The sequence below is a fragment of the Oncorhynchus masou genome, chromosome 24 (assembly GCF_036934945.1).
Source record: "Oncorhynchus masou masou isolate Uvic2021 chromosome 24, UVic_Omas_1.1, whole genome shotgun sequence".
Classification (NCBI taxonomy): domain Eukaryota; kingdom Metazoa; phylum Chordata; class Actinopteri; order Salmoniformes; family Salmonidae; genus Oncorhynchus; species Oncorhynchus masou.
The window spans coordinates 60,426,017-60,446,577 of NC_088235.1; the positions used below are offsets into that span (position 1 = coordinate 60,426,017).

At 43.0% G+C, this 20,561-nt stretch overlaps 1 protein-coding gene across 1 annotated transcript in view; it reads left to right on the top strand.

Moving 5' to 3' along the window:
* The first annotated feature begins 2,395 nt into the window (after positions 1–2,395).
* Positions 2,396–20,561, top strand: part of LOC135512420 (echinoderm microtubule-associated protein-like 4) — a 55,616-nt gene continuing 37,450 nt past the window's right edge. Inside the window, 2 exon segments of the mRNA XM_064934440.1 lie at positions 2,396–2,477; positions 4,069–4,700. Coding sequence (XP_064790512.1) covers positions 4,622–4,700 — 79 coding nt within the window. The 5' untranslated portion in view covers positions 2,396–2,477; positions 4,069–4,621.

Here is a 20,561-nt window from a genome sequence, read left to right on the forward strand (position 1 = left end):
TAAAAAAGTGTGTGCTGTCTCTTTAAGACCCAGGATGTCATTCACACAGTCAGTTCCAGTCTCATGCAAAGTTGGTCTTGACTGGGAGAGATGTGACGCGGGGGGGAGACTAAGTGAATGAATAAGGTTTTTGGTGACAATCCGCTTTGAAATCAGCCAGTTTTGTGTTATGGTTTGCGTATTATCACAAATGAGGTACTAGGGTAGTGAATTTATGTTCGCTTCAGCTGTAAGCCAGCGAGGAAAGTTAACCTACAAAGCTGGAAGTTACCGGTAACTTCTTGTGTTCTAACCTGTAATGGATATTATTTTGTGAACAGTACATTTGCAACATTTCTACAGGCCGCGTAGCATTATTCAAGTGTGCTCTGCTATCCCGCCACCTTTACTCTTTCCTGTCAGCTCAATTTTGTGACTGTACTGCAGTTCCTCTCCACATTTAGGTTTGATCTTCCTTCAGATGACAGTAAAAGCTTGAGCTAACGCCAGATGTTTTAAGTAGAGAGCAGGAGCATTGATATACAGCACATTTTCAGCAAATTGTTTTGGAAAAGTATTTTGGGAATGATTGCAAACATGGTCACAACTTCTCGTCGAGCTACCAAAGCATGCTGGGAGTTGTTGTCACATGTCTGAGGGGCCATGGGGGCTGACCTGACTTGACTGTGCTTAGGTATGAGATAAACCGTCCCTTCCCGAGAACTGTGTGCTGGCTTTTGACCTCACTACAGTTGACCTGTCTGTCACTTACACGGAACCCAAACCGGCTGCGCACGTACACCATCGTGCGCTATCATGCATAAATGTATTTTGTCCCCCTACACCAAACGCGATCACGACACGCAGGTTAAAATATCAAAACAAACTCTGAACCAATGACATTAATTTGGGGACAGGTTGAAAAGCATTAAACATGTATGGCAATTTAGCTTGTTAGTTTGCACTTGCTAACTAATTTGTCCTTTTTAGCTAGCTTGCTGTTGCTAGCTAATTTGTCCTGAGATATAAACATTGAGTTGTTATTTTTCCTGAATGCACAAGGTCTTCTACTCCGACAATTAATCCACACATAAAACGGCCAACCGAATCATTTCTAGTCATCTCTCCTCCTTCCAGGCTTTTTCATCTTTGAACTTATATGGTGATTGACATCTACACTTTTACCACGACAACCGGCAAAACATTTTGTCTTTCAATCACCCACATGGGTATAACCAATGAGGAGATGGGAGAGGCAGGACTTTCAGCGCGATCTGCATCAGAAATAGAAAGGAGTTCTATTTTAGCCCTTGGCGTCGCAGACGCTCGTTAGCGCGCGTGAGCAGTGTGGGTGAAATAATTGAATAACATGTATTTCTAAATTTATTTCGCGACGCTCACGCACGCGACGTGTCCGTTCTGGTCGGCATGTTAGGCTTGGGCGGTATACTGTGTATACTGGGGTATTTGGAAATGGCCACAGGTTGGTTTTTCAATAGCATCAATACTGTTCAAACGATTTCTTTTCAAGTTTTTCCAATACATTTTAATGTGTTGCTATTTAAAAAAAATCTGATCCCGTTCTTATTTCAACTGTCACATTATAAACCTTACTTCCCCAGCACAGTTGAGCCAGTCCCGTTTCTAAATAGCACAGCGAGAAAGCGGGAGCAGTTGAGTTTAGCTGTGTATTAACAAGGGGTGCATTTTATATTGAAAGTCAAGTGGGTTTTTTTGTTGCTTCAATAGTGATCAGGGATGTGCAACTATAGATTTCCATCACAGAAAATAGATTAGTTCAACACATTTGGCGAGTAAATGAATAAAAAAACAAACAATGAAATTAAACAATGAAAAAGTGGTATTTTTTGCAAAAATGGCACATGGCCATAATTTCTCATGTTTAGGCCTATCATAGAAAGAATGTAGCCAGCTACAGTTCCTAATGTTCTTGCTTGAAGTTGGTTTTGCATTTTATTGGAGAAAAATGGCTTTTCTGAAAGAAAAAAAAACCTAAAAATCAGTTGCAGCACTCTGCTGATAGAATGCCCAATCCTGAATTCTCATCCGAGTTTAGAAGTGCAACTGAAGCACAAACTTAGTCTGACGCTGAGCAGGAATTACAATAAGAATCATTTTAGATCTGTTTTTACGAAACGCAGCAAGATATTTGTGTTTTTATATTTGAAAATGATGCGTTAACAAGACACCTAGTTTAAGTTTCTGAATTAATAAGGTGATGGGGCATCATATTGTTACATTTCTTCTGCGTTTGAGTAGGCAAAGCTCTTTGGATGAGTTATTTGCACAGCTGCCAGTGCTATCTTCATTTCCTTGCCTTTTTTCTCCACTCCGTTCTCTGCTCCTCCCTCCTTAGAGCAGGCAGGCTCGTTGCCCTAGCAACTCCAGACTCCACACAGAGACAGGTGCTGGAGAGCCAGTGCTGCATGCGTCAAAACATTGCTAATTTGCTAAGTGCCTCTTGTTCACATTCACTTGTAAGTATAAACTCACCAAAAATTACATTCTGTAGCTCCTACCTATATAACTTTATGAGCTGGATTTCCCGTGTTTGCAATTTATTTTATTTTCATTTGCACTTGTTAGCGTATTTAGCCTTCAGCCTCCATGTACATGTGCTATTACTTGTGCTAATTTTGTTAGCATTCTGGTAATAGATGCCCAATGGGTTTAAAAATGTTTTTTTTGTTGCGCCCATTTTACCAACCGGCAATACCGTAAATTCAAGGGTGAGAGGAGGTTATGATTGTTCTGAAAATCTGGATACTGCCCAACCCTACTGTCAAGTGTTAAAAGCTCATTACTTCTCTAAGAGGACAACTGCAGTGTCACAGTTGGCTATCTCACCTTTCACACCGCTGACACTGGCCCCTCCTCCTTTCACCTGTTCTATTCATCCATCCATGTGAGAGAACCCCATCCTTGTCCATACCATGAGTCATTGCAGAGCCCATTATAGAAATATATTGTGGGAATGGCTTCCCTTTTCTGTTTCTCCTTTTCCTCCAGGCTAGTCCCCAGTCCCTTTTCCAGTTTTTATTTTCTCCTTCCAACTTGTCAGAGTGCTATCTTGAAAGAATAACATTTTTCTCTTTCTTTCTCTCTCACTCCCTTTTCTCTTATCTCCCTCTTTCTGTTCTCTCTGTCCTCACTCTCTCCCTTTCTGGCTGTGCCCTGCGACAGTGCCCCATTCACAAACAGTGGAGAGTTAAATGGTTCACTCTGGTTTGAAAGCCGCCATCGGCTGGGACCCGCTCTCCCTCCCAGCCTCAAATTCACAAAACCCTGCCTGTGTTGTTTTTGAATGCTGGCCCACTAAGGCACAGGGCTGAGGTTCGGTTTCAACTGTGTTCTACGTAGCTAGCAGGAGTTAGGCTATGCACACATGTGCGGTCTTAAAGACCCACATACACGTGAACATGGTAAAGAAGGTTCTTCAGAATGCATATATATATATATATATATATACACACATGATGCACTCTGTTCCACCCAAACTTTGATACATTCTTAGTGAAAAATAGACAGAAACCCATTCAGTGCGTTCCTATCATAGTGCTCTCTGCTTCCCACTCAGACCCCGTAGCCTAGCTGTGCTCCTGCATTCATGTGAGTAACAGTGGGTTTCATTTCGACCAGACCAGGTTTTGATCATGGAGTTTAAAATGTTATTTTACATCATCTCAAGGAACATTCACATCATATCATTGTAATTCTAGGGTGATGTTATAACATTTACGTGAATAAGATCTAGGAATTAATTCATTGAATTGCCAAGTTCTAAAGGTGGCATATTGATTAGGGTGGTATGGTTCTTGTCAGACGGTAGGTAGGTTAAGTGGGTATGATGACAGTATAAGACTGTGACTGCTGTGATGGTGAGAAGTGTGTGAAAGTAGTCTGTGAGAGGATAGGTAAGCAGGGAGAGGATGAGAGGGGGAAGGGAGTAGGGTATAGGGACTCCTGCAAGGCTCCTGGGGGAGGGGGAATTTGACACCACTACGTGGTCTTACCCTCCTCCCTGTATTTCTCCCTTGTTCTCTCTCTCTTGCTTTCTCAATTTTTCAGGAGCTGTTTTGCTGTCAGCACTTCAGAGGTTAAAAATCTGAGCCAAAAGCAGCAGCTCGGCTTTAGCCACTCCCTGAGCCAGCCAAGGTTTTCTTTTTAAAGTCTTTATCTCCTCCTCCTCCTGCCTCACTCTCTTGCTCATTCACTCTGGGCTTTGTGTGAGCGTGCATCGGTGGCACTGAGTGTTAGCGCATGTCGGGGAGAGAGCAGATCCAGACGAGAGAGAACAAGGGGGAGACCAAAAGCATTCTCTCTGCACACAGACAACCAAGAATCATTCTGCCTGCTGTCAAGGAAGACTAGTGCCGGATATTTAAAAAAAGTAACAAAGGAAATAGACTCAAAGTGAGAGCGAGGAAAAACTGGACTGCCTAAGACGAGGAATATTCTATCACTCACTCACGTGTGTGTGTGTGTGTTTGTTTGTGTGTGTGTATATAAATATACATATATCGGTGAATCCAGCAAACTCACTCGCACTCTCAGACAGTAAAAAAGGGAGGAAGCTGCCTGGATCTTGCCCAAAGTGGTGTGTGTGTGCAGCGAGAGGAGAATGGAGGAGGGCTCGGTGTCTGTGGCCCCAGCATGCAACTCTACGACCACCAACGCGGTGCTGAACAACCACTGCGCCGGTAATCTACTGTTCTGTAACCGTACTACAATAGCTTTCATTGCCCTGATTTGCTGTAGTATTGCTTTTGTTACTGTTCCCAGACAGAGTAAAAGAATCAAAGCTCGGAGGTTAGTGGAGCGCGAGCTCCATGTGGAGGCTCATTGACGCGTGTGTGTGTGCTCTATGGGGTTTCCCCCCAGCTACGCACTTGAGGTGGCGTTAGCTCCAGAATCTGTCTTCTGCAATACAATAGTGTCTGTGTGGTTTACCAGAAATGGCATGCATGTGGTTCTAACGTAGAATGCTTTCTAAGCGTGCGTTGGTCATATCCTGTGGTGGGTCTGTAGTCAAACTATAGAAGTAGGAAAATGTGTGTGTGGCCGCTCATTTACTTTTTTATCCATAGACTCGTGCCCACACAATTACCTCTGCACTCTTTTTATTGTCTGTGTGTGGATCGTTATGACCTTTTTTCCCAAGCCATTCACTGTTCCTTCAGAGAGCTCACCCCATTGAGACTGCTGCTGATTAGTCTGAGGGAGAGGACAGAGACAGTAAAGTTGTCTAGATGTCTGTCTTTTTATAGCAGGGAGGATTTGTATCAGCGAGAAGAGTGAGGCGGATGGATTGAGTGTATTTGTATTTATTAAGGATCCCCATTAGCTGCTACCAAAGCAGCAGCTACACTTCCTGGGGTCCGAACACATTAAGGCGCTTATAGCACACACAAAACAAAAGATAAACAGTACATCATATAACATTATTACACAACTACATATCTACAATACAAAATGTAAAACAACGATATTACAATGTGCGTGTGTCTGTACCCGTGTCTCTCTTCACAGTACCTGTTGTTCCAAAAGGTGTATTTTTATGTAAAAAAAATAATAATCTGATTCTACTGCTTGCATCAATTACCTGATGTGGAATAGAGTTCCATGTAGTCATGGCTCCATGTAATACTGTGCGTCTCCCATAGTCTGTACTGGACTTGGGGATCGTGAAAAGACCTGGTGACATGTCTTGTGGGGTATGCTTGGGTGTCCGAGCTGTGTGCCAGTGGTTTAAGCGGACCGTTCATTAGGGCTGGTCGATAAATCAATATCAATAATTATCGAGGTAATTACTTCCCTCAATAACGATATCAAAATGTTTAGATTCATTTTTGATAATGCCGATATAGAATAATTGGGTACAGCAGTCCATTTCACCTCTGTGACTATAGCAGGAACGTGAGGAGAAGTGACAATATGCACGTGGAGAGGTATACGCCCACTAAAAACCACTTAGCACCTCGAGTGATGGAGTAGCCACTATTAACCACGAAAAATGAGTGATGTAGAAGAAAACAGTGGCAGTGATCGTCATGGAGAAGGAGCAGCTTCCAAATAAATTATTGCTAAAAAGGGTTAAACTGTTTCAGTAACTTGGAAGTGGTTTGGCTTTTTGAAGTCCGACAAAGAGCAGAGCAACATTGGGTGCAAATTGTGCCGTAGACAGGTGGCTATAAAGTCTGGTAATACGACAAACCTTATTCAACATCTGAAGCAAAGTCACTGTTTGGAACATGCAGGAAGTTTTGCCTGGGCAGGGCGAAGTTTTGAGTTTGCGCCACGGTATTGATAAACGCCCCTCAAGCACCAGCCAATCTAGGGGATGTTTTCCCAAAGCAGTCAACACTGACAGGATTTTTGTCCTACAAGCAAACATCGAAAAGACAAAGACATCACAAATTCTATTATGCATTGCATTGCTAAGGACATGCTACCAATTAGCACAGTCGAGAAGGAAGGTTTCAAGAGGCTTATTGATTTAATTGACCCCAGGTAAGTGCTCCCTGGCTGCAAACATGGAACAATTTTCCTTCCTTGTAGCTCACATAATAAAAAAGTCACCTTTATTTAACTAGGCAAGTCAGTTAAGAACAACGTATTTACAATGACAGTCTATCGGGGAACAGTGGGTTAACTGCCTTGTTCAGGGGTAGAACGACAGATTTTTACCTTGTCAGCTCGGTGATTCAATCTAGCAACCTTTGGGTTACTGGCCCAACTCTCTAACCACAGTTTGTTCAGGCATTCTTGAGTTTGAAGCAGATATGCACATTTTAAACATTATTTGATTAATATCGTGGTAACTATCGTTATTGAATGAAAAAAAATATATACATATCGTGATAATTTATTTGCCATATTTCCCAGCCCTACCGTTCAGTGCATTCAGCTTGTCACCACTTCTTACAAAAACAAGTAGTGATGAAGTCAATCCCTCCTCTACTTTGAGCTATGAGAGATTGACATGCATATTGCTAATGTTAGCTCTCAGTGTACATTTAAGTGCCGCCCTGTTTTCAGCCAATTGTAATTTTCCTAAATCACTCTTTGTGTCACCTGACCACACGACTGAACGGTAGTCCAGGTGCAGCAAAACTAGGGCTTGTAGGACCTGCCTTGTTAACAGTGTTGTTTAGAAGGCAGAGCAGGTCTTTATTGTGGACAGACTACTCCCCATCTTAGCTGCTGTTGTATCAACATGTTTTGACCAGGATTATTCCAAGCAGTTTAGTCACCTAAACTTGCTCAATTTCCATATTATTCATTACAATATTTAGTTGAAGTTCAGGGTTTAGTGAATGAATTGTTCCAAATAGAGTGCTTTTAGTTTTTTATATTTAGGACTAACCTATTCATTGCCACCCTTTCTGAAACTAACTGCAGCTCTTTGTTGGACAAAAGGAACACCTATGTGAGAATGCTGTTCATCGACTACAGTTCAACACTATAGTGCCCATGTAGCTCATCACTAAGCTAAGGACTCTGGGACTAAACACCTCCCTCTGCAACTGGATCCTGGAGTTCCTGACGGGCCGCCCCCAGGTGGTAAGAGTAGGCAACAATATGTCTGCCACGCTGATCCTTAACACTGGGCCCTCGGGTGTGTACTTAGTCCCCTCCTGTATTCCCTGTCACCCACGAATGCGTGGCCAAACATGACTCCAACACCATTAAGTTTGCTGATGACTCAACCGTGGTAGGCCTGATCACCGACAATGATGAGACGGCCTATAGGGAGGAGGTCAGAGAACTGGCAGTGTGGTGCCAGGACAACAACCTCTCCCTCAATGTGAGCAAGACAAAGGAGATGATCGTGGACTACAGGAAAAGGCAGGCTGAACAGGCCCCAATTAACATTGACGGGGCTGTAGTGGAGCGAGTCGAGAGTTTCAAGTTCCTTGGTGTCCACATCACCAACAAACTATCATGGTCCAAACATACCAAGACAGTCGTGAAGAGGGCACGACAAAACCTTTTCCCTCTCAGGAGACTGAAAAGATTTGGCATGGGCCCCCAGATCCTCAAAAGGTTCTACAGCTGCACCATCGAGAGCATCCTGACCGGTTGCATCCCCGCCTGGTATGGCAACTGCTCGGCATCTGACCGTAAGGCGCTACAGAGGGTTGTGAGAACGGCCCTGTTCATCACTGGGGCCAAGCTTTCTGCCATCCAGGACATATATAATAGGCGGCGTCAGAGGAAAGCCCATAAAATTGTCAGAGACTCCAGCCACCCTAGTTCTAGACTGTTTTCTCTGCTACCACACAGCAAGCGGTACCGCAGCGCCAAGTCTAGGACCAAAAGGCTCCTACACAGCTTCTACCCCCAAGCCATTAGACTGCCGAAGAATTCATAAAAATCGACACCGGACAATTTACATTAATCCCCACCCTCTTGTACACTACTGCTACTCGCTGTTTGTTTGTTACCTATGCATAGTCACTTCACCCCCACCTACATGTACAGATTACCTCAACTAGCCTGTACCCCTGCACACTGACTCGGTACTGTTATTGTGTTACTTTTTATTTTAGCCTTCTTGGTAAATATTTTCTTCTTCTTGAACTACACTGTTAACCTCTCTGGTACAAGTGGCATGCTAGCGTCCCACCTCGACAACAGCCAGTGAAATTGCAGGGCGCCAAATTCAAAACAGAAATCCCATAATTAAAATTCCTCAAACATGCAAGTATTATCCACCATTTTATAGAAACTTCTTGTAAATCCAACTACAGTGTCTGATTTCAAAAAGGCTTTACTGCGAAAGCACACCATGCGATTATTTTAGGTCAGCACCTAGTTCCCTAGTGAACTTAAGGGCTTGTAAGTAAGCATTTCATTGTAAAGTCTACACTTGTTTTATTTGGTTTGCAAACCTCTTGAAGGGCTGTGGGGCCCGTTGGAACCTAACCAGCTGTAATATTTATCGTGGATGATTAATGGGCTGGAGTCTGACAGCCTCAATGTTTGATGAGGGTGGGAGCTCTGAGGACCTGAACCCGAAGTAGAAGCCACCGGAGAGGGAGAAAGAACAGTGGACGAAGGCACAGCGACCTCCGGATCTGATCTTGAATCGGAAGCCCCCAGGGAAGAAGGCGCCAGACCTCGATCCAGGGCGACAAAGCTGATTGGTCCGGTCCGGGCTTAACATGGCGAGTGACATATCTCCATGGCTACCATCCTACTAGCTCCATTCTCCAGGGAAGGGGGAGACCCCTTCTGGGAGTGATCCCTGCAGAGTTCCGGCCAGTCGGCGTTGGAGAACCGACACTGCTGCGACACTTCCACCAGGCCAGAGCGGCGTCTGGCTACTGGGGTAAAAGAGAGAGGATAAAGTAGGCAGGCGTGGGTTCCCCAGTAGCTTGTGTAGGTTCGCTACTTGTTTGTTAAGAGTAGCCACTTCACCCCTGTAGTCCTCTGCAAGCAAACAGTCGCTACAATACATGTCTGGGCGGTCCACATTGTCCTGGAATAAAGCTAAATAAACACAGCTCCTGCAGCGTTGAAAATGTTTGTTAGTGTCGCTAATTTGAGGCTCTAGGCTAAGCCAGCCAGGCCTCCGTGTCTCTCCTCTTGACAGGGAACTCCCAACTTGTCCGAGTGAGAACCATACGGCAGCCTCCCGGGTGGCGCAGTGGTTAAGGGCACTGTACTGCAGTGCAGGCTGCGCCACCAGAGACTTTGGGTTCGCGCCCAGGCTCTGTCGTAAGCGGCCGGGAGGTCCGTGGGGTGACGCACAATTGGCCTAGCGTCGTCTGGGTTAGGGAGGCTGTTAGGCTATCAAAAACGTCTACACAATTCACCCAATATTTTAAATTTGTTTTTTTTTGCAATATTCACAATGTAAAAAATTAATGGCGGGGTAGAGTAACTCAGGCTAGTAAAACACATTTCGTCAACAACACACTCCATGGCGAACTGGGCATGGCACTGGGCATGGCATGAGGCGGAAAGAGAGACCGAAGAGAGAAATAAAAAAATATAGTGGCTCAGGCTGTAGATGGAGTGAGACAGAGTTAGGTAGAGAGAAGGAGGGGAGTGTCATAGATCATAGTGGTGTGTCCATAAGTTCATGGCCTCAGTAGGCCTGCAGGGCTGGGGTGGGTGGTTCTGGGAGCCGGTTAAGGTGTTACTAATTCCTGGATTTGTGCTTGAACGAACATGGCCATGGCCACGCAGTAGTGCACCAGTCAATGCACTGCTGGCCAATGAGTAATTAGTGTGTTTGTGTGTGTAATATGTAACAATGTTCAACAGTTTTTATATTTGAGCAATAAGGCTCGGAGGTGTGGTGTATATGGCCAATATACCACGGCTAAGGGCTGTTCTTACTCACGACGCAACGCAGAGTGCCTGGATACAGCCCTTAGCCGTGGTATATTGGCCATATACTACAAACCCCTTGAGGTACCTTATTGCTATTATAAACTCGAACCACCCAGTTTATAACAGTTGATATGAGTCATTCCTGTGTGTGTGTGTGTGTGTGTGTGTGTGTGTGTGCAATGTGTATGTAGCGAGGAGGCACTCTTAGGGCTGTGGGAGAGGTTAGTAGGCCAGTTGGTATTCTGTCTTCTTATTACAACAATTAATTTGGCTGTCCCTCCCTTTTTTCTATTTCCCTCCCTCACTTTTCACCGACGTTCAATGTACTCGTCGTACCCCCTCTTCCCTGTGCCGCCTTTCTTCAAAGTACACACCCTCCTCAAATGAAAGAAAAACATAAATCAAAATGGTGTTGAGTGGGAGGCAGGAGCATGAATGAGAAGACAAAGACAACGATTACAGATCTTATCTTTATTTCTGTCTTTTCCGCTCTCACTATATCATACACACAGATTTACACATGCATAATTATAGGCAGACACACTACCATTGAAAACTTTCGGGTCACTTAGAAATGTCCTTGTTTTTGAAAGAAAAGCTATTTTTTTGTACGTTAAAATATTCAAATAAAATAAAATTGATCAGAAATACAGTGTAGCCATTGTTAATGTCCTAATTGACTATTGTAGCTGGAAACGGGTTAGATTTTTTTATATCTACATAGCTGGCAAGTTGGCAAGTTGTGTTGGCTAATCCAAGTTCATCGTTTTAAAAGTCTAATTCATCATTAGAAAACCCTTTTGCAATTATGTTAGCACAGCTGAAAACTGCTGATTTAAAGAAGCAATAAAACTATCCTTCTTTAGGCTGAGCTGAGTATCTGGAGCATCAGCATTTGTGGGTTCGATTACAGGCTCAAAATGGCCAAATAACTTTCTTCTGAATCTCGTCAGTCTATTCTTGTTCTGGGAAATGAAGGCTATTCCATGTGAGAAATGACCAAGAAACTGAAGATCTCGTACAATGCTGTGTACTACTCCCTTCACAGAACAGCGCAAACTGGCTCTAACCAGAATAGAAAGAGTGGGAGGCCCCCGTGCACAACTGAGCAAGAGGACAAGTACATTAGAATGTCTCATTTGAGAAACCGATGCCTCACAAGTCCTCATCTGGCAGCTTCATTAAATAGTACCCGCAAAACACCAGTCTCAATGTCAACAGTGAAGAGGCGACGAATGGATGCTGGCCTTCTAGGCAGAGTTCCTCTGTCCAGTGTCTTGTGTTCTTTTGCCCATCTTAATCTTTTCTTTTTATTGGCCTGTCTGAGATATGGCCTCCCGGAGTTGCCTTTTCGCTGTTGATGTTGAGACTGGTGTTTTGCGGGTACTATTTAATGAAGCTGCCAGTTGAGGACTTAAGGTGTCGAATCAAATTTTATTAGTCACATGCGCCGAATACAACCTTACAGTGAAATGCTTACTTACGAGCCCCTAACCAATAATGCAGTTTTAAAATACAGATAAGAATAAGAAATAAAAGTGACAAGTAATTAAAGAGCAGCAATAAAATAACAATAGTGAGACTATATACAGGGGGCTACCGGTACAATGTGCGGAGGCACCGGTTAGTTGGGGTAATTTGTACATGTAGGTGGAGTTATTAAAGTAACAATGCATATATAACAACCAAGTAGCAATGGTGTAAAAGAGGGAGGGGGGGGTGAAATGCAAATAGTCTGGGTAGACATAAGATTAGATGTTCAGGAGTCTTGTGGCTTGGGGATAGAAGCTGCTTAGAAGCCTCTTGGACCTAGACGTGGCGCTCTGGTACCGATGGTGCAGCTGTAGAACCTTTTTGAGGATCTGGTGGCCCATGCCAAATCTTTTCAGTCTCTTGAGGGGGAAAGGTTTTGTTGTGCCCTCTTCACAACGGTCTTTGGTGTCTTTGGACCATGGTAGTTCGTTGGTGATGTAGACACCAAGGAACTTGAAACTCTGTCGAGCAGCAGCACAACCAGGTGGACTGGGTACAGCAAGGAGTCCCGAGGCATGGTCCTAGGGCTCAGTTCCTCCAAGAGAAGAGAGACCGTTAGAGGGAGCATAATTCAATTCTCATAGGACACCGGATAAGACAGGAGAAATACCCCAGATAAAGCAGACTGACCGTAGCCCCAGAACTGCCTGAATTCTTCGGGGCATGAAAACGTCGGTCAATTGGTATCAAGGGACCTGAAGTGGGCCAGGACAAGATTCCCCACACCATTACGCCACCAGCCTTTGCCGTTGACACCAGGCAGGTTGGGGCCATGGACTCATGCTGCTTACGCCAAATCCTGACTCTGTCAGCAGCATGACGCAACAGAAATACAGAAATGGGGGGGAATTAAAAAAATAAAAAATAATTCTCCACTCTTCAAATGTCCAGTGTTGGGGATCATGTGCCCACTCAAGCCGCTTCTTGTTTTTAGCTGATAGGAGTGGAACCCGATGTGGTCATCTGCAATAGCCCATCCGTGACCAGGACCATGTGACGCACTGTTTGTAGGAGCGAACCATTTTCATGAACCGGGTACCTAATAAACTGGCCACTGAGTGTATGTCAATGGATTCCCTCCAAGCAGCAGAAGTATGCGAGAGCATGTGGCGAGGTTTAAAGAAAGAAAGGACAGATTCCAATAAAGAGAGGGATGGAGAGTGATGGTGCGAGAGAGTGATCTTGTCAATGCATGGCTGTGCTCCCACGTCATTATGAAAGCTAAAAACTCAGACTGAAGTGTGTGTGTGCGTGCGTGGTAGCTTGTCTGCGTTTGTGCATATGTATTTATTTTTTTAGCTTACTGTAATACTATCTATTGCCTGAGGCTGGGATCATGAATCAGCACATAGGTGCACACTGCTTTCCCACGTTCTCCTACTGCCCCCCCCTTAATGTCCTTAATATCTTCCTCTGTGTGTGTGTGTGTGTGTGTGTGTGTGTGTGTGTGTGTGTGTATTTTAACACGTTGAGCAGTGTGATTTCTCTAACCCAGTCCCAATGCAGACTCCGTGCCAGCGTGTCCAATGAGATGACCTGAAGGCATGGTTAAAACATACCGAGTCCCGAGTGATCTCTGACACTGTCTAGCATACTGTGTGTGTCTATACATGGAGATCTACCTCAGGGGACAGAAGCACAACGAATGACATGTGAATATGTAAATCCAGCATGGCTGTCCCTCCTTCATTAAAACCTACAGTATGTGAAGGAGTGGGATGAAGAGATGGAAGGAGGGGGAGGAGAGAGTCCTGCAGTAGCAAATGTCTGTCAAACACTGATAGGACAGTAACCTGGGCTGGGAGAGAGCAGAGGCCATGACTGCAAAAGTATTCCATACAAAACCAGGACAATAGAAGTTGATTTTGGGAATTTCATGAAAATGTAATCCATTTAAATGTTCCTTTGGAAGAAAGATTTGTTGACATATATTTGACATTTTGTATCTAAAAGCATAATTGAGAAATAATTGCTCAAAGTTGGCATATTTCTCACATTTTGGGCTTACCCAGGCCTCCTTTAAGGCGACATAATGTTTCATCTGTAGGTGCTACAAAGCAACACTTGGTGTCATATTACGTGCTACCATTTGCTCTATAATATGAGTAGTATTTTTATTTCAATAACAACAATATTTATGAATATAAAAAATATATAAACGTCAAAAGTATCATGCATTTTTTTATCGGATATCTGGATATTCTTAATACATGCGTTTCTATTTTAAACGTACGTTTTTAACCTGAGCACTGCTGCGCGAGGGAGAGAGGCCAGTGTGAGATGGGACTGTGAGAGACGCAGTAACTTCAGCCAAGGCAACTCGACAACAGCCAAGACCTCGCTAATTTGTAGCAGCCACAATGTTATTTGTCATCCCATATAACAGTGCCCGTCTTGATTGGAGTAGCCAAGCTAGCTGTAGCTAAGCTAAACAGCTACATGCTGCGCCCTCTACCAAACCCCAAAAACAACAGCCTACCTGTTGGATGCTCATTTGGAGCATACTCATTTCGCAAGTTTTTGAAATCTCACTCCACTTGCTACACATTGAACCTCTGCTGCTTTGATTGGCTAACATAAACAACAAGCTACACATGTGAAGGGTACTGGAAGGCTAACAGATTTTTTTGTTCTAAATAAAAACTCTACTGAACAAAAATATAAACGTAACGTGCAACAATTTCAATGATTTTTACTGGGTTACAGTAAATCAGTCAATTGAAGTAAATTCATTAGGCCCCAATCTATGGATTTCACATGACTGAGCAGGGGAGCAGCAATGGGTGGGCAGGGGAGGAATTAGGCCCACCCACTGGGGAGCCAGGACCATCCTCTGGGGAGCCAGGCCCAGCCAATCAGATGTATATATTTTTTCATCTCTAAAGGGCTTTATTACAGACCAAAATACTCCTCAGTTTCATCAGTTGTCCGTGTGGCTGGTCTCAGACAATTCCACAAGTGAAGAAGCCGGATGTGGAGGTCTTGGGCTGGCATGGTTACACGTGGTCTGCGTTGTGATGCCGGTTGGACGTACAGCCAAATTCTCTAAAACGACGTTGGAGGCAGCTTATGCTAGAGAAATAAACATTAAATTCTCTGGCAACATCTCTGGTGGACATTCCTACAGTCAGCATGCCAGTTGCATGCTCCCTCAATTTGAGACATCTGTGGTGTTGTGTAACACAACTTCACATTTAAGAGTGTCCTTTTATTTTCCCCAGCACAAGGTTCACCTGTGTAATGATCATGCTGTTTAATCAGCTTCTTGATTTGCCACACCTGTCAAGTGGATGGATACTCTTGGCAAAAAAAAGCTCACTAACAGGGATTTAAACAAATTTGTGCTTAAAATAAGCTTTTTGTGCATATGTAACATTTTTGGGATCTTTTATTTTAGCCAATGAAACATGGGACCAACACTTTACATGTTGCATTTCATATTTTTGTTCAGTATAGATCAGTGGTTTTCAACTGACTCTTGAAAGTTGTCATAGTAGATTGTAGGCTTGGGCGGTATGCCGGGTTATTTGGAAATGGCCATGGAAAAGTTAATACTGTTGAAACTATTTATTTTGACGTTTAAAAAAAATACATTTTTTATATTTTTAGCTATTAAGGAAATACCTGCAGTCAACACTTTTGCATTTCAGTGTATTTTATCTCTGATCTGTAAAGATATGTAGTAAAAGTGTTGTAACTGTGGTGTTTTGTTATTAACAAGATGGCAGTGATGGACAGCAGAGTCTCTCGGTAAGTATATATATTTGATTGATGTGTGTGGCGAGTTGTGTGTGTGTGTGTGTGGGGGGGGGGGGGGGTTGTGTGTTGTGTGCCACCAGCTCAGTGCTGTAATACATGCTATTGTTTCACATCAAAGTCAGTATCAAAGGAAGGCTAGAGAATAGAGTCTTCAGTGAGTTTACACTGTAGCCTACACTCCCACTGAATTTCACACCCTCTGGCTGCTTGATTCAGCCCTGTATCACATCTATGCAGGGATTCAGTTACTCTGGATAGACAAATTATGTCCAATAATGAGGTCAAAGCCTTTCACCCTGCAAGGAGAGGGGACACATGTTTTAACAGTACAGGACAATATAGACTGATGGAGAGCAAGAACGAAAAGACTGCTCCTCCGTGCCCAGGATTCACCCACTGAGCTCTTATCACAGCTGTGTGGATAAGCGTGAGTCTGTGGGCGCGTGTGTGTCTGTGGCCTCCCTATCAGACAAGATGAGTAGTCTCAGCACCGTAGCTCTCTCAGACCCTCTCAGCTCTCCTCTCACTGAGTAAGCATTTTTACTGTTAGTCTACACCTGTTGTTTTATGAAGCATGTGACTACTAACGATTTGATTTGATTGGTCTCTGTTTTGGATTGAGTGCCTCGGCTCTCTGCTGGTCTCCGTGTCTCTGTGATAGTGGTCTGGTTGATAGCTTTGTACTAAGGCTTAAGCTATTTCCCCTGGCCTTGTCTTAGTCTGTTTGATGGTTGATTTACATTCCATTTAAGAGTAGATTGGTGTATGGCTGTGTATTCTCTTGAGAGCCAGGTCTGCCTAAGGTGGCCTTTCTCAATAGCAAGGCTATGCTCACTGAGTCTGTACATAGTCAAAGCTTTCCTTAAGTTTGGGTCAGTCAGTTTTCAGGTATTCTGCCACTGTGTACTCTTTGTTTAGGGCCAAGGAGAATTCTAGTTTTATTAATTCTTTCCAATGTGTCAAGTAATTATTTTTCTTTTCTCATGATTTGGTTGGATTTAATTGTGTTGCTGTCCTGGGGCTCTGTGGAGTCTGTTTGTGAACAGAGCCCCAGGATCAGCTTGTTTAGGGGACTGTTCTCCAGGTTAATCTCTCTGTAGGTGATAGTTTTGTTATGGAAGGTTTGGGAATCGCTTCCTTTTAGGTGGTTGTAGAACTGCTCTTTTCTTGATTTTGATAATTAGCGGGTATCGACCTAATTCTGCTCTGCATACATTATATGGTTTTTATGTTGTATACAAAGCATATTTTAGCGGAATTCTGCATGCAGAGTCTCTATTTGATGTTTGTCCCATTTTGTGATTTCTTGGTTGGTGAGCGAACCCCAGACCTCACAACCATAAAGGGCAATGGGTTCGGTAACTCACTCTTTTTTCCAGAATCATGTTTATTCGCCAAGTACATTGACACAGTTTACATACATTAAATACAATATAGAAAATAGCTAAATGAGCAAATGTACAGTATAAATACACTCTTACTCACTCGATCACTCTCTTTCTTTCTCTCTCTCTCTCCCTGCCACTGTGGTCTGCTGCTGCCCAGCCATCTAGGGCACGGTAACTGCCCACTACCTCTGCTCAATCGGTCTGCGCGCATTCGTGTGTACGTATGTGCGTGCGTGTGCAGGCATGTATGCGTGTGTGTGCCATATTACTAGCATTCTGTGCACATTCTTAAACCCTTTTTTAAAATTACCTTTATTGGCCAGAAACTGCTCTTTGCGCTAATATTAAAGGTTAGCTTGATCTGTTAGCATCACAAACATTGTAAAAATGGTTTGGCCTTTGGATGAGCTTTTATTGTTTACCATCGTTGAATCCACTTTTTGAGTTCGGGGTTAAGTCTTCTCATTGTTTAACTTGTTAATACTTTGCTCTAGACTTTTATGACTGTAGATGTTTTCTCTTTAGCACTTTTTTAAATTGTGACTGTGTCTGCACAGTGTTTTTTTTGTGTCGGTGAGGGAGTTCAAACTCCTGAGTAGAGAGGAGGGTTCATCAGCACCCCTTTAACAGGCTAGCCTTAGAGATGAGGCCCTCTCACTGTCTTCACTGCAAATTACCCCAATTCCATCCAGCAATCAGGACCTAAACCACAGCTCGGCTTGGCAGCAGCCCTGAGCCTGAAACCCACTTCTCACAAATACTGAGCAGCTGAACTTTCCCTGTATATATATTGTAGAGGCATGGAATACCTTCATACCATGCCTGTGCCATCCTGTGATATACGGTATTACCGGCAGTACACACAAGGGATACCTTTTGTTGTTGTTGTTCAAACATAAACCGTCAGAATGCTAACAAATGCTACAAAGACCGAAAATCCAGCTCATACAGTTATGCAAGTATCTCAAAACACAGTTTGCAGCGTGCACAAAACAAATATTAGACTGCAGGGATCTTAATTCAGGAAGGAATTGTCTCTACTGCTGTTAACAAGCTTGATCTAGCACTTAAGCTAATATTAGCCCTCAGATTACAATGAAGAGCAAGACGTGCTGGTCTGTTCTGGGCCAGCTGCAGCTTAACTAGGTCTTTCTTTTTTTGCAGCACTTGACCATATGACTGGACAATAATCAAGATAAGATAAAACTAGAGCATGCAGGAATTGTTTTTTAGATTGTGGTGTCAAGAAAGTAGAGCATCTCTTTACTACAGACAAACTTCTCCCCATCTTTACAACCATTGGATCTTTGTTTTGACCATGACAGTTTACAATCTAAAGTTACACCAAGTAATTTAGTCTCTTCAAATTGCTCAACAGCCACACCATTCATTACCTGATTCAGCTGAGGTCTAGAACTTAGGGAAAGATTTGTACCAAACACAATGCTCTTAGTTTTAGAGATATTCAGGACCAGTTTACTACTGGCCACCCATTCCAAAACTGACTGCAACTCTTAAGGGTTTCAGTGACTTCATTAGCTGTGATTGCTGACGTAAATGGTTGAATCATCAGCATACATGGACACATTGTAAAAATAGAAAAGTGAAGCGGGCCTAGAGTGCTGCCCTGCGGTACACCACACTTTACATGTTTGACATTAGAGAATCTTCCATTAAAGAAAACCCTCTGAGTTCTTTTAGAGAGGGCTCTGATTCCATGATATGGCAGTGGTTGAAAAGCCATAAAACATAAGTTTTCTCAACAGCAGGTTATGATCAATAATATCAAAGGCTGCACTGAAATCTAACAGTACTGCTCCCACAATCATCGTATTATCAATTTCTTAGTCATTTGTGTCAGTACAGTACATGTTGAGTGCCCTTCTCTATAAGCATGCCGGAAGTCTGTTGTTAATTTGTTTACAAAAAATAGGATTGTATTTAGTCAAACACCATTTTTTACAACTGTTTGCTAAGAGCTGGCAGCAAGCTGATATGGCTGCTGTTAGACCCACTAAAGGCCACTTTACCACTCTTGGGTAGCGAAATGCCTGGCTTCCCTGCACAAACACTTTTATTTCGGCTCAGATTAAAGATATGATGGATATGATTGGCTATAGTCAGTTATCATCCTCAGTAGGTTTCAAGGCCTCATGCCTGTGTTTTCCACTCTTTTTCACTTCCCATATTTTTTCACAGTGGGGCCTTAGGGAAGTCACCAGATGCGACAAGTACGGCTTTACAGATAAGCAGAAATCCAACTCTGGAACTATGATATGCCCGTAGAGTATTTTAATATATTGAACAATTTTGCAAATCAAATGTTTTTAAATTTTCAATATTCATAAACTACTCATTACAGAGCAAGCGTTAACTTCATATAACACAATTGTTTGCATTGTAGCACCTACAGATTAAACATTATGGAGTCTTTTCATGCATGAGTTCCAAATATCTCGGTCGCCCCAGAGTGATTGATGATAAAATATATAATAATTATGCACTCACGGTTTCAAAATGTGATTGTTATGCAGCAGGACAGTTAACCCATGCTGCCCTCAAACCAAGCCACGCTGCCTGCTAATTACCTATAGACTGTTTCAGCTTGTGAATTACATTTTTTTGTTTTGCAAGTTTTATTTTCTAACAGTTTGAATTGAGGTGTGTGTTGCGCTTCCTCATAAATTCACATAGAAGTAGCCCGTTTCACAGTTGTGGACAATACATGTTTGAGGCTTTACTGAGAAGGACAAACTTCTCTTTTCAACTAGAGCCTAAGCACTTCCCCAGTGCTTCCCCAGATCAAGTATGCAAACATTTGCGCATCTCCAGTCAGAAAATAACTTACAAACTTTTTCCCACTGGCACATTTTCCGGCTGGCACACACATTGCCTTCATTGTTGTTTTCCTTAGAAATGTACACCATGTCCAAAGTTATTATTACTATCAAAGTAAGTGCCTTGTTACGTTATCTTTATAGTATGGAGCATAAGTATTTAATGTTTTATTCTCATGTTTTCAAGTACTGGTCACAAATAAATCATTCTGATTCCTGCATATATTGTAATGGACACGTATGATGTGTGTAAATTACTTGGATGGTTGTACTGATTATGATGAGCTAAGTTAAATGCCAGATATGTGTGGCTCCATGTTTGTTGACATACAATGCATTCTGGTTGTCACGTAAACATCTGTCAGACCAAAGATGTTATAACAAAACGGGGTGAAGGGATCGAAGTTAGTTCACTCGACTGACTTAGATTGAACTATCGTTACTCAGGGTTGCCAGCTCAGACCCCCTTTCCAGGGGTTTTGTTTTTATTTAGCTTATAAACTTCTGTGTTTGCCCCCCATGTATTAATAAATCCCTCATCATAGTAATATTTCCTGTATCATATACCCCAATGATACCTTCCCCCATAGACTTGAAATCCCCCACAAATTAAATTAACCCCTCCCACAATCCCCCATAAAATGGGGTCACCCGAATCTGGCAACCCTGTTTAGCTTTCACGCTATGGCTAGAGTAGGCA